The sequence below is a fragment of the Paramisgurnus dabryanus genome, chromosome 18, assembly GCF_030506205.2.
Source record: "Paramisgurnus dabryanus chromosome 18, PD_genome_1.1, whole genome shotgun sequence".
Classification (NCBI taxonomy): Eukaryota; Metazoa; Chordata; class Actinopteri; order Cypriniformes; family Cobitidae; genus Paramisgurnus; species Paramisgurnus dabryanus.
In genome coordinates, this window is record NC_133354.1 from 32,573,847 (window position 1) to 32,589,541 (window position 15,695).

The 15,695-nt window shown below is 40.9% G+C and overlaps 1 protein-coding gene across 2 annotated transcripts in view; it reads left to right on the forward strand.

Moving 5' to 3' along the window:
* galnt10 (UDP-N-acetyl-alpha-D-galactosamine:polypeptide N-acetylgalactosaminyltransferase 10 (GalNAc-T10)) overlaps window positions 1-15,695 on the forward strand; it is an 86,666-nt gene that overhangs the window by 39,526 nt on the left and 31,445 nt on the right. For both annotated transcript variants that reach the window (XM_065287682.1, XM_065287683.1), the window contains exons 5-6: window positions 7,081-7,266; window positions 7,351-7,534. In XM_065287682.1, coding sequence (XP_065143754.1) covers window positions 7,081-7,266; window positions 7,351-7,534 — 370 coding nt within the window. The remainder of the gene's footprint in view (window positions 1-7,080; window positions 7,267-7,350; window positions 7,535-15,695) is intronic.

Here is a 15,695-nt window from a genome sequence, read left to right on the forward strand (position 1 = left end):
GCTTACCAAGAATTTAGTGACAAACGAGTGGCTTTCTTGTCAAAGACAGACCGCATCTTGGAAATGTGGGGGCGGTGATGGCGCAGTGGATGAGACACACACCTTTGGTGTGAGAGACCCAGGTTCGAATCCACTGTGACCACCATTGTGTCCCTGAGCAAGACACTTAACCCTTAGTTGCTCCAGAGGCGTGCGACCTCTGACATATATAGCAATTGTAAGTCGCTTTGGATAAAAGCGTATTCATTAAATGAATAAATGTAAATGTTTTCGGCAGACACACCAGAGATTCAGGGATGGCAAGGGTCACACCAGCAACGCACCAGGGACGACGTTGCTCTGTGTCTGCACCAATAATCCTTAGCTTACCTCTTATCCCACGGAGAGTGGGATCAATTTAATCTAAATTAATTTGCTTTAACACTTGCAAGGGTGTTTTCTAGCCATTGCTGTGTGTACTGAAAAGACATAGGCCAGTTTATCTACTGCTGTTATTCAATAAGATTTTAGGATTGGAGGAAGAAGGTGGAGTTCCCCATACCGCCCTCATCTCACGCAATGTCGAGTGAATGATTTTAAAAAGGGAATTGATGCGATTGTTACTGTTTACATCTGAGAGGCTACAGCTTGCTGTTGCATAAGGGGCGGGATATTTCTGACACACACTCTAAGCATTTGACCAATTACAGCAGACCAGACCAGTTTGACCAATCAGAGCGGTTCAGTAGAAAGGGCTTTGAGACAGACTGGGAAGAGAGGTGGTGTAAAATAATGTAAAACATTCAAAAATGAAGTTGTTTTAACAGTTAAGCCATGAAAACCTACTTTAGTACATCTGAAAAACAAAATCAAGACTTTAAAAAGGACCAAAATACACCTTTAACAAGACATTAAAAAAAACTGACAATGAATACAGTAGGTAGGGCAGCTCATAAAAGTAGGAACAGATGGACTACACTTGATCCAGGCGAGTCTTGCATGTATCTACTTCCTTGCTTTTATAACAGCAATTCCTGATGACGTCATCTCTGCTTTACACCTCACCACATATTGCCTCAAATACATTTAATGATACACATTTTGCATGTTTCATTCCCTTCCTCTCTCCATTAATAAGAATATTGGATCAAGAGAAGAAGCAACCTGTGCCAGTCCATCCTCTGTACCTAACCTAAGCCATATTAACTACATAAAGTTACCAATATTTTGTACACTGTATATCCACACAGGGCCGGTTCTTGCCAGCTATAAAAGCGTGGGCTGGCAGATATCCTGGGTCTGCTCAAGGGACAATACTATAGAAAAGACATTTGAATATATTTTACAGTAGTCAATGTGCTCCTTGTATAGAAGTATATATTTACTGTGCTCTGAAAATAGATTAACATACAGGCATTATTGTCCAAATAGCTGGCAACAAAAGTGAGTACACCCTAAGTGAGAATAGATGTATATTGTTTAACCATGCAAAGCCATATGTCCTATTCATCACATCAGTGTCTTTATTTGCTTAACAGGACCATGCAAATGTGTGTATCTTGTATTAGAGCAGTTAAAATTTGACGCTTTCATTACAATTCTCTTATACTGACCACTGGACATGGCACCTCATGGCAATAACTCTCTGAGGAGTTCCACTGCAACAATATGAAGTATTGCTGACAACTGTAATTATAAGCTTAACACAGAGGACACAAAATATTATTATGCTTTGATTATTGATAAATGCAAAAATAAAAACATACCTATCCTAAAAACTCAAATCTTCTATCTGTCCCTAAATGTCTTGTGTCTCTAATAATTGGTAAAACTTATTAAGCTAATAGTGACTTTCTACTGCACTTCTTATGTTACTGTTTTCTGTGACAAATCACCTTGCTGTTTTCCTTGCTTTTGTTATTCACTTTGGATTAGAATGTCTACTAAATGTAAAAATCCTGATCTGAGGTTTTACACTGCATGAAAAGTGGGATTTTCGTCCCCGTAAGCGCCTGTAGGCTCCCGAAAATCTCCCGAATTTTCGGCAGCTTTCCTCAATTTACCAGCAGCGAGCTTCGCGTTTGTCTGTGTCACAAATCGTCATAAACGAACCATGACGTAGGTGGAGAGCCCCGCGCGGGGGCGATGCCTCTAATTAGCATATGAATAGCAGCGAAATCTCTGCCGGCCAGTTAGAGCGTCTCTGGCCTAATTAGCATGTGAATAGCAGCAAAACTAGAGTAACGGCCCACTTGAATGTAATCACTCAGTATTGGCTGAAGCCACAACTTTTAAACAAGTAAAATCCCCCGTGAATGGTTGGCAGATGACTTCAAGCCAATCACAAGGGATTTTTCTTGTTTAAAAGTAGTGGCTTCAGCCAATACCGAGTGAGTAAATTCAAGTCGGGCCGTTACTCTAAAGAGGGGGGTTATTAGGCACCCTGGCTCATTATAAATGTAAACCCCAATAAATAATAATAATAATAATAAATAATTTATGTTATCATTTTTTATATATTAATGTCATTGTGCTATGTACTACATTATTCACAACATCAAGGAATATAAGAGAAAACAAAGAGGTTTATTTATAAACACACAGCTGTTTATTCAAAGAAAGAGCTTTATTTATAAACACACAACTATGTACAAAGCAGCATAATGTCTCTTATATTGTACTCCAAACACGTTAAAAAGTGCCTAAGATGTTCGGGAAAGATCCCTAAAAATCTTTTTCAAAGTGTTGAAAAAAAACCTCAAAAACGTTGTAAAAAAGTCACTTTTTCACGCGTATATGGTGAGTTGCCCGGTACTTTGGTATCGCCTCTAATCTGGATTGCAGCGTGGCACAGAGCTCGGAGAGTTCCAGGCTGCGAGAGGGCGGTGGCCACACAATCCATCCAGACACCCCGCCAACAATGCCGTCTTCCTCATCAGATATGAGATCTATGGTGGCGCACTTCCAAATGTCCATCTCATCCTCAGCCAACACACTTCGTCTCGCTTCCAGCAACTGTAATACAATCAATAAGGACAATAAGTGACCTGAAAAATACTCACATTGACAAAAAACTGATCTAATATAATAAATCTTACCATTTTTCTTCTGGATCGACTCCGAGCTAAACTTTTCGCATTTTCCGCCTGCGATGCGAGTTCAGGTTGTTTGTATCTGAAACTCCGGCGTACCGACTCATAACACGTCTTACGGGCAGCTGGAAAACAATTAAATGAGACTGGTATTAATAAAAAGAGTCACGGTACAATTAAACAAGAAATGAGGAAAAACATTAGAAGTTATACTTACAAACAATGTCGTCATTCTCAGCAGTAAATCTGGACTTGCTGAAATAGCCCCAAGCAAATCGGAGGTCACGGCTTTGTTATGAGGCGACGTTAGTCTGTGAAAACAAAATGTGTGGGTTTAAGCTCGGATCTATTAACGTATCTATTTCCTTATACAAGAATAAAAACATATTCTTTAAATCGTAACGTTACCTTTGCTCTGGTTCATAGCGCCTGTAGTGTGCCTCAGAGACGCCGTACTGCCTCCTGTAAATTACAAGACAAAAAACACCTCTTAGTTATAAAACACACAGCTTGGGCTACTTAAAAAAATATGCTTATACATAAAATTATTCTTACCGCAATCTTGGGATTGTGCACCCGTCTGCTCTTCTTGGAGAGTTACAAACACCAAACCAAACGTCTGTTACGCTTGTCGACACTGCTGTGTGAGCCGTGACCATGACCTCGCACATGATTGGACGAAGGCGAGAAGCCTGTCGGGCTCCTCCAATCACATGCGAGGTTATTGATATAAGGAAAATCTTGTGAGACGTGTGCGCATGCGTATGATATAAACAACAAACGCGATGTGCCGGAAGCTCTGTGTGAAATCAACACCGTGTGCTGTCAGTTGAAAGATGTAAGTCCCAAGACTGAAGAAACGACCTCGGCGCTTCTGTAAACATTGCAACACTGAAGTGTGTCATACACAGTATTTTGACCACAGAAAGCGCTATTTAAAAAATGGAGTTTGGGAGAAAAAAATCCAAAAGGGCTACGTCAGATAACGTACAGAGCCTGCTGCTACCCAGTCATGAATCCGCTGTGAGTGATGTCCCGTCATGTGTAAAGACCCGGAAGATAACTTTACTGGAGTTAGAGAGATTGGTGAAAGTGAAATGCACTCCGAGGACCCAGAAAAAGAAGTGATTGAAGAATTTGAAGAAACGCTCCCAGCGAATTTCAGTTCAGACAACGGTGAGCATAAATACATATTTTTTATATAAGCTTGGCTTGCTTTACGTATGTTATCATTTTAAACAATACTAAAACATATCAACAAGTAAAGTAAAATAAAATCAACAAGTTAAACAAAAACGTTGGAGTTAAATGTGGTTGATTATCACTGTTGTTGTTATTTTAATAGTAAATTATAATTGAATAGGAATATCGCGTTATAATGCATAACGTTATCTTCTGTTTGTTGTTTTTCAGACGAAACAGCAGATGACCAAAGCATTCGTCTTTTCCTGGACATCTCCTGTTGTGTGGTAAGCATGAAATTACATTTGGATATACTAGTATAAAGTTCAATACATGCTAATCCAGAGCTGAAATGGGAAAACCTAACAATTTTCACCCACATGATTGTTTTCCACTCTTAAATTTCTGTTAGTTAACTAATGAAAGCAACTAAAGTATAAACACACTTTATAAAGTATTAAAAAATCCTAAAATGAAGTTGAAGTGGATGAAGTTCCCACAAAGTACTTAACTGGTTCATTGCACTAAAGCTAGCTGTTTGAGATGCACATGATCTTTTTCAACTACAGTTTTCAAATCTTTTCATACTCAAATGGCCCTATTGATGAGAAATGAACATATTAATTATGTTCTTTTTAAATCTCAAATGACCATATTAACAATGGGCTTTTCAATCTCAAATGGCCACATTTATGATGGACTTTTCAATCTCAAATGGCCACATTCATGATGGACTTTTCAATCTCAAATGGCCATATTAACGATGGGCTTTTCCATCTCTAATGGTCTAATGGTGGTGCTGAGTATGTGCATTGCATGTGTTTTAAATATGTCCTTTAAAATTTCATAGGATGACTATGTGGATGAAGAGGGGGAAATCCTTGCTGAGGAGCAGAGTGAAGGCTATCCTCACATACAAGATGGGGAGGAGCATGGAAGTGATCAGGCCAGAAGTGAAAAACCAGAACACTTGTTAATGAAACTTTTGGCCATGATGAAATTGACTGGTATCCTACGTGACGACTTCTTACAGTATGTGGGTTGTCCAAAATGTATAACAGTGTACATGCTTACTGAAACCTATGAGCTCAGACGGGATGGTACAAAAGTTTGCAGGACTTGTGGTCACATCCCATTCTATAATCACCCACAGCAGAGGTCTGCATTAAGGAAGAAATGTGGCTCTGCCTTGCTAAGCAAGACTACATATTTGAGCAGTGAAGAGTATGTCCATCCAATACGTTCTTACTGATACAAGAGTGTTGTGCAGTCTCTGGGAGGACTTGTTAAAAGACTTGGATTTGAAGAGAAATTAGATGAAAGGCGAAAGCGGGAAATGCCAAAGGGTGTGTTAGGAGATGTATATGATGGACAAGTATGGCAGGATTACCAGTATGTGAATTCAATAACTGTAGTCATGCCACTATGCACAGTATTTGAGCTGTGATGTAATTGCACAAGTTTCCTTGCTTCATTCCCTTCCAGACAGACATTTTGTTGTTTGACATGTTGTTTGCATAGAATGCACAAATTGAGCTTGATTAAAACTCTGTTAAAACAATTAAAATTGTTGAAATAAATTTTTTTGTGTATCTTTTTTTTTACCTAACATTGGTTATTGCTAATGACATACAGAGATATTCATATATACTGTTGGCCTGGACAAACTGAATCTACTTAAATGGATAGTTTAAAAAAAATTAGGGAAAAATATTTTGATAGTATTGTGATAAATGATGAAGAAAATATTTTGATAAATGATTGTCATTAAACTTAAAGATGATTTTGAATTACTCTGTCCAACATCTCCGCTTAGTTAACTGAGTTGAAAGATTTTCTATTTTTAATTCATTTATAATTATAATTCTCTTAGTGTTATAAATGGTATTATAACACAAAACTCATGAATAAGTCAGTCATTGAATAAACTTGATTCTCCACTGAAACACACACAAAACTGCGAAAAATACAGTACAATGTGCTGTTTATGTCAATAAACACTGATCACCTGAACGGTGACTTTCATTAACAAAAATGGTAATTTATCATTTAAAACTAAACAACATGAATAATATTAGAGCAAAAAACCTCTATGACATTTTAACAAATATTTAAGTAGTTAAAGTTCTTATTAGTTCTTAATTCTGTAAAAAAGCTTAAATAATCATAATATTCAGGGACAAAGGATTATGGGTATAATATATTTTTAAGTATATGTCCAAAACTCAAAATATTAAGTAATGTTTATATCATTAAGACAATATCTGGGTTAACAGTGTAGCATACTTTGAAAATAAATCAATTCAAGCTACAATTTAAGAGTTTGTAATTTGGCTATACTGATACCAGAGATTTTATTAAAATCAAAGTTTAAAACCTCTCAGAATGTCACCTGAGTAAAACTCCCCCAGCTGCTACCCTCATTTGCATTTGTATAGCTCACAGCATGTTCATTTACATGTTAAAGCCTCCCCTAGAATTAGGGGAAGGGGGGACAACTTCAGAGCAAGACCCACGTCAACTTCTGACAACTTATGGCAGTTTTCGGTGTTGGCTGCAAATTGTCATGCGCAGTCGTATACTTGGAGTTTCACAACAATCTACAGTGCCACATTCTGGCGAAAATTCCACTTTTCATGCAGTGTTATATGCTTTTCAGTAATTCTTGTTCCTCCATATCTCCAAATATAGGCTATAGCACTGTGTTACATTGCTAGTACTGTTGAAACTCTTGAATTGAATCTGTTCATTTAACATGCAAGACATAATAGTTATTGAGGTTAAGTCTTCACTGGTATGTATACTGCCATTCTTCTCTATCTCATAGAGCATCTAAAAGCACAGTTGGAGGAGTACATGGTATGGATACCAAAGGTACGAATTCTTCGTACTAAGAAGCGTGAGGGTCTGATTAGGACCAGACTGCTGGGAGCTGCAGCAGCTAAGGGTGAAGTCATCACATTTCTAGACTCGCACTGTGAGGCTAACGTCAACTGGCTGCCCCCTTTACTGGGTAAGAGAAACATCCTTGCAAGGATTGTTTTCATAAATACTTCAGTTATACACAGCTAACAATTAATTTTTTTTTCTTTTAAAGATCGCATTGCGCGAAGCCGCAAAACAATAGTGTGCCCCATGATTGATGTTATTGATCATGACAACTTTGGCTATGAGACTCAAGCTGGTGATGCTATGCGTGGGGCTTTTGATTGGGAGATGTACTACAAACGCATCCCTATTCCACCCCAACTACAGAAATCGGACCCCAGCGAGCCTTTCGAGTGAGTACCACCAATAAGACTATCATTAAATGTCCGTCTACAGAGAGATCATCTGTTTTACAATGGTATTTTTAAAGAAAATGGTCTTGCACTTACAAGAAAGTATTTTCCAGTTTTGTTGGAATAAGCATTAGACAATGAGCATGTTTCCTGAAGATAAAACATGTTTCTGTTCCGTCACATTTCTGGTTGACGTTAGAGGTGTTCAGGCCAATCACAACGTTCTGGTAAGCTGGCCAATCTGGGACACATTGCTTTTCATGTTGATGAGCTTTGTAACAAATCAGAGCATTTGATAGAGGGAGGGATATCTGGAGCAACAAAAATGTACCACCCGAACACATTGTATTATACCAAATATGTTATGATGGTGGTAGGGTGTGAAGGGATGAACCCAAATGCAGACAACAAGGGGTTAACTAAGGATATTTATTGATGAATAAAACAGAAAACAAAACCCACGAGGGGGCAAAACAATATAAACAAGATACTAAACAGAGGAAGTGAACACTAAACAAGACTAGACTACAACTAAACTTAACACTAAACAGGGTGACACTACACAATGAACTTGACAATAAACACTATTTTACTAGACAGCGTACTCACAGGTATCTGGAAACAATGCACAAGCCCAGGACAACAAACACAAGGATCTTAAATAGAGGACAACTTATGAGGGCAACAGGTGACAGGAATTAAACAATAATGAGGAGGATGACAAGGGAGCGGGGTAAAAGAGACAAGACACTGGGAACACGTGGTCCAGTAAATCAATACTAAGACCACGTGAACCCACACAAAACATGGGTCTGTCATGATTCTGCCACAAGACTAGATTAAACAAAAGGACAAGATGGCAGAACCATGACAGAATCCACCCCTAAAGGAGCGGCTACCAGACGCTCCCCAGGGGAACACTAGACACGGGACAAGACAGACTGACAGATAGACAGACACCAAGAAAACATAACAAATATACACAGGGGCAGACAAGATAAAATTACAAGAGGGTTGGGGTGACACAATAAAAACAACAAACAAGGGAGGGGGGGCGGAGGCAAAACAAAGTTCATGTGAGGAAGTCCAGGTAGGGTGGAGCTGGGTGGGCAAGGGGTCTTGGGTCCAGGGGTAGTGGAGGGCTTAGGACGAGGAGTCTGGGCAGGCTTGGTGGGGAGCTTGGAGGCAACAGGCTTGGTTGGGGATGCAGGCTGGGAAAGGGGTACAAACGGAGGCACGGCAGGGTTCCAGGGTGTGGTAGGGGTAGACGAGGGAGCAGAAGGGGGCGAGCCAGGACTCACAGGGTAGGGGAGAGAGTTCAGGGAGGACATGGAGACAGTAACAGGGGAACAGGCAGACAAACTGGATGACAGTGCAGGGGAGAAAGCAACTGAAGGAGCTGGAGAGACAGGGGGCGCTGCGTCCGGCAGCGGAGACGAGACAGGAACAGAGACAGGGGGCACTGCGTCCGGCAGCGGAGACGAAACAGAGACAGGGGGCGCTGCGTCCGGTAGTGAAGACGAGACAGTGACAGGGGGCGCTGCGTCCCGCAGTGGAGACGAGACAGTGACCGGGACAGGGGGCGCTGCGTCAGGCAGCGGAGACAAGACAGGGACCGTGACAGGGGGCGCTGCGTCCGGCAGCGCAGACGAGACAGGGACCAAGACAGGGGGCGCTGCGTCCGGCAGCGCAGACGAGACAGGGACAGAGTCAGTGACAGGGGGCGCTGCGTCCGGCAGCGCAGACGAGACAGAGACAGAGTCAGTGTCAGGGGGCGCTGCGTCCGGCAGCGCAGACGAGAGGGGACCGTGACAGGGGGCGCTGCGTCCGGCAGCGCAGACGAGACCGGGACCGTGACAGTGACAGGGGGCGCTGCGTCCGGCAGCGCAGACAAGACCGGGACAGTGACAGTGACAGGGGGCGCTGCGTCCGGCAGCGCAGGCAAGACGGGGACCGTGACAGGGGGCTGCAGCGGTGGCTGCACAGACGGCAGGGGCTGCAGCGGTGGCTGGAGAGCCGAGACAGGGGGTTCAGTGGCTAGCAGTGCCGCCGATGCTCCCTTTCTCCGCTTCTTCCTCCGTGGCCGTGGAGCCGAGAGAGAGGCAGTAGAGATGGGCACTGCGGAGGAGGCGACAGGCTCCGTGGAGGATCCTTCGGATGCCGACTCCCACGAACTCCTTCTCTCGCATTTCCTTTGGAGGTCGACAGGCTGGGTAGAGCTCTTGGAAGCAGAGGTGGTGAGAGCAGGGTCCACAGGCGTAGCAACAGCCAGGACTCGACCCTCCGGGATGGAAGGAAGAGGGGCATGACTGGAAGCTCCAATAGGATCCCTGGACTCCCGGTTCATTAAGAACTCCAACGTGTCGGAGAAGCCCAGGGGTTTAACAATCTCCTGTTCATACTTGGTGAGGGGCTCATCCAGGCAACTGTTAAAAATGAGCTTTAGCTCTGGCTCGCGAAACCCAGACCCGCTCGCTGCTCTCAGGAAGTCGAAGGCAAAGTCCTTGACATTCTTGCCCCTCTGGCAAAAACCAAATAATACATGAGCCTGGTGGGCTCTTCTGAAAGAAAGGTTTGAGTCCATAGTCTGCTGGGTTCAGTTAGGGCTTGTGCATTCTGTTATGATGGTGGTAGGGTGTGAAGGGATGAACCCAAATGCAGACAACAAGGGGTTAACTAAGGATATTTATTGATGAATAAAACAGAAAACAAAACCCACGAGGGGGCAAAACAATATAAACAAGATACTAAACAGAGGAAGTGAACACTAAACAAGACTAGACTACAACTACACTTAACACTAAACAGGGTGACACTACACAATGAACTTGACAATAAACACTATTTTACTAGACTAACTGAGACAGCGTACTCACAGGTATCTTGAAACAATGCACAAGCCCAGGACAACAAACACAAAGGATCTTAAATAGAGGACAACTCATGAGGGCAACAGGTGACAGGAATTAAACAATAATGAGGAGGATGACAAGGGAGCGGGGTAAAAGAGACAAGACACTGGGAACACGTGGTCCAGTAAATCAATACTAAGACCACGTGAACCCACACAAAACATGGGTCTGTCATGATTCTGCCACAAGACTAGATTAAACAAAAGGACAAGATGGCAGAACCATGACAAAATACACAAAATAATGTAGATTTTTAGCAACAAAATAGGTGCACTTTAACCTTAAATATAAAGTACCAAATAAATGCATTTCAGTATAGCTTTTACACCATAGTATAGTTTAATTGACTGGATCTTAACTACAAACGCTATATTAAATCACCTGTGCTTTAAGCCATATTTATTAATAGATTTCTAAGCAATCTATATTTAATTATATAGTCAAATCATACTTAAGTTATTAGTAGTTATTATTTCTATTTATATCAGACAGATTTTAAGCAGTATTTTATAGTAATTTAAAGTATTAAAACTAAAGCTATACAAAACATGAATTACCTAATTAAACCAGGCAACTTAAGCAACTTAATAAATAAAATTTAAGTAAATGTTAACAACCCCTAATTGTTAAACAAAGTATAAACACACATATGAGAAAATTTCTTAACACCCTACACCTTGTATGTTGAATATACGCTACAAGAACATATCTGTAAATCACGTCATTGAATGCTACATTCACACGTTGGTAGCAGCAATAGCAAGCTTGACAAAGTATAGTGTCTCTTAACCAACAGAGCTTACCGGCTGTCTTTGTTATAAGTACTCGATCCCGCACAGCATTTAAAACATTTCAAACCTCTGGTATGCTAACAAGAACCTCTCTGTAGATTTGAGTGTTGGCTGGTTTTGAGATCCTCATAAAAAGGCTTGAACTCAGCCTCCACACACCAAAAGTCCAGTTGCCATGCCTCTTGTTAGTCTCGCAATACTGAAGGTCTGGTGTTTTTCGCTGCTTTTTCTGGACTTACAGTAGTTATGTCAAACAACCAATCACAGTTTTTTTAGTCCAGCTTCTGGTTTCGGACTCCCCACGATAACGAGCCGGCTGGCAACAAGTCAGTTATTGAAATAACCAGCCCCAACCGAATAGCATCTAAATAAACAGCATAACTCACCATAGAACAATGTTGTGCACTTCATCAACAGCCACACCAATGAGACGCTCCGGTTAAACATCTGTTTGAAGCATATATCTTCACTTTTTAACACATACAAGCAATTCAGGGGAATCAAACTTTTTGAATCCACTAACTGCCACAAGCAAAACTCTTGGATGTCTTTTAGAGAGTCTATGCCGCAAACTTTGCATATTTTTGAGAATCCAATGTTTAGCTGATCATGATAACTGGTCATTATTATCCAAGTGAACACGACTGATTCTCTTCTTCAATGGAATGTCAGAGCTTTGTTTTCAAGGGACCGAAACTAATTGCGACACTCGCGTCTCCTGGAAATCCGGTTTATTTCAACCAAAGACGACTTCGACATTCCCCCAGGGTTTCCAGAAAAGTGCCCCCAGGGGGGCTGCGAGATGGTGCCAGGGAGGCCCCAGTTTTATGACATTTTATGAAATACATTAATTTATCATGAATTCTGTGTAATTAAACCTAAAAAAATAAGGCTACTAACCAAAAGCACTACTTTTTAGTATCATTTTAGAACAGTTTTTGTCACAAATCTTCTTTGGGGGGCCGCAACGGAATGCATCGTTTACAAGGGGGCCGCACGCTGAAAAAGTTTGGGAACCACTGGACCAAGGAACTTTGGACCTGTCTTCCACTCATCATCCAAATCTTTAGGGCCAGCTTCTCTTGTGATGATGTCTGCAATATCCATTGGCTTTGGAACCCAACACCAATCCTGGATGTTAGTCCTGCTTTGAATCTCTCCAATTTTTGTTAGACTTTTTGAAAGTTATTTTGCCCAGTGCAGTGAAAACCTCAACAGGATGGCACGAATGGGGTTGAACACATCGGGACCCTTAAACAGCAGGTCATTTAAGTTCAGGCCTCTAAAGTTTGGTTGCTGTTCCAAATGAGCCTTACCAGGTTCATAACAGTGTAAGTATTTGGAGCGATTAAGTGACTGATGTACCACACTGGCCCAGTTCAGCTCTCAATCACTTCTTTGGGCAACTTTACTACGGCTTTGCGTTGGAGCATGCATGTGCTGTGACAGCAACTTTCCATTCTGGTTCCTTTGCCAGCTGCTTTTCTGTCCTGAGGAATGTTGCTTTGACAGCTCTTCTGTTGTTTGGCAGGGAATCTCCATTAACATATGCCAAGTAATTTTTTACCTTTTTCACTTACCTTTCTTTAGCGAGTCACATTTATTTACCCCCTGGCTGGCAATTCCTGCAGCGACAACCTCCACACTTGGGCTCACAGACGGCACCAATGCTGTCCCACTTCCACCATTTCAGGAAGTCTCACTTGAAGGCTGCGGTGCTGGATTGGGCAGCAGGATACACTGGAGACTGATGAGTAGCTGGACTTTTACAGGTGAGTTCCTCATACTCTACTGCCGCAGTCCTCATTGAGAGTGCAAAATTAGTTTTTAACATATGCGCAGTTACCGCAAGCTCTTCTAAAAAGTAAGGGTGAGTAGCTCCCATCCCGGAGGACCAGATCTCCAACTGCCAGTTCATGCAATGGAACGCCGGGAAATATTCTTTGCAGCTCCTTAGCTGTCACTTGCCGATGGATCTCTGCAATACTGTTGAATCCATGACACATTAACTTGTGTGACTTTAGAGTGCCTCTGGGGGTACTTACTCTCATATTCTGCAGGTACCACTTTACAATACCTTTATCCCACTGACTCCATGGACCAGAGTGACGTTTTCACTTCAAAGGCTTCATTTATTAGCAGCTTTATGAGTGATGTAATTTGTATCTGGGGCCAGGTCAGTCAAAGTTCCAACTTTTTGTCCAGCATTGGGCTTACTCGCCATAGCATCCTGGATGCTAGGTCCTGGATGCTGAATTGTAGAATGCATCTCAACACTGCTGAGCCAGTTCAGGTGACAGTATCTATCCACTTTCTGCCTCTGCCGCCACTTTAGTGACTCTGGTAGTTTGCTTTTAATGGATTTTGTCAACAAGGGGTTCAGTTGATGTAATAATGTTGTTGCACCACGAACCCGTTTCAACAAGCTCCTCAAATTCGTCAAAGAGCAGGAGGCAATATATGAGCAGCTGGGGCAGTTAAGAGAAGATGAACCCAGCAGAAAGAAGACCTCTCAATCATAAAGTGTGTGTATGCCCAAAACAGGGCTGGAACGTGTGTACACCAGTTCCTACGCAAAGGTTGTGATTTATAAAAAACGAACTTGATGGGAGAATGGGCTTGCAGGGTGGAATCTGAGGATTCATGTACACCCTTGTAGGTGTACATGTAGAAGTACATAAAAGGTACTTATAGTGTACCTATATGATAACTAATAACAAACATTACTGATGTGCCATTTTTGTACTCAATATCTTTGTCCTCTATTGTACTCTTTAAACCCAAGCATTTAATACCGTACGCATTACCTACTGGGGACATTCACTAGTTGGTCCTTAGTAACTGCAAGAACAGGAGTGTAAAATAAAGTGTTGCACTTTACATAGTTATTACACAGGCAACCCAACCATTAAATACCGTACGCAAGAGCTAATGTGGTGTATTTACTAGTATGTCCATAGTAACTACATGGAAACTGGACTGTAAAATAAAGTGCTGCATTTTACACAGTTATAACACAGGACCTACCACCTAAGATATAGCATGGTATACATATGCCACTGTTAGTTATATTAACTAGTAAAACCATAAAATAAGATGCATTGTTGTCTATAACTTAAATTGTACATTCATTTGTATGTACAGTAGTGTTTCTTGTTAGTTACAGTATACCTAAGTATACTACTTTTAGAAATCATTTGTTTGCATTGTTTGCATACTGCACATTTACACTTTATTTGCATCAACTATACCCATAATAACATATTCTACGTTTTTCTTTCAATAAAGATAAACATATTTATTATTGCCTTAACTTAAAACTTTGTTTTTTAATTTATAAATTAGATTTTATATAAATACGTTTTGAAAAGTGTTGCATGCCAACGTGTGAAATAAGATACCTGGAATGAGACGCGGTGTGTTTATCTTTACAACCACATGTTATGAAATTGATTATTTATTTTACACACACATTTCACAAAGTACATATTATAAGTGTAAATATTCATAAAATCCACACTTTGGAATTGATTTTTGACCGCAAAAGGCGCAGTTTCGCTGTTTGCTATTTTATTAGATGTAGGCTACGTCTTAATAATATATGTTATGTTTTAAATAAAAATATATCTTCTATTTCTAGTCATTTATTTTGGTTTGACCAACTAAAAAATACATAAGTGACATTAACAGATTTTATTAAGTTACTTTAATCAATTACTTTAATCAACTTAAATAAGTGATATTTACAAAGCCACTAAATAATGTTACAGTTATGAATTACGAATAAAAAGATTAAAAAGAAAGTATTAGTATTCAGAAAGTAGATAGTATTCAATTCAATTCAATTTTATTTATATAGCGCTTTTCACAATTGGTGATTGTTTCAAAGCAGCTTTACATTAATAGAAGCAGTGGAAAGCACAGAAAATCGACAGATAGCACAACATAATACACGATAGCACAAGCAGCTAAATTTGCTGCGGCTATGAATCAACATTATAAGCGTGCGTATTGCTAATGTAACGTAAAGAAGAGGGTGCTAAGTTAAGCCCAAGAAGGCTGCCTCCCCGGGTTGAAAAACCCCCTAGGAGAAAAAAACCCCAGGCTTAGCCGGGGAAGTAAAAAAAGTCCTAGGAGGGAAAAACCCTTGGGAGATATATTTATATATACATTGAAATGATTAAGGAGATTAGGCGGAGGTTAAGTGGGTTCTGCCGGTGGTCGTTGGTCAGGCATCAGCTGGGCATCACGTTGAAGGTCAGCCGGTGGATCAGAGGTGTGCCGACTTTCACATTTACCAGAACTGGGTCTGTTTGTCTCATTTTCCTCGGGGTCGAGGACGAGACATGAAGAAAGAAAAACAAAACCCTATTAGCGTAGGGGACATTCATATGTATACCGCGAAACAGTGGGGTTACAGTGCATTTTATAACAGCTAAGGGGGTTTTAGGCACTCCG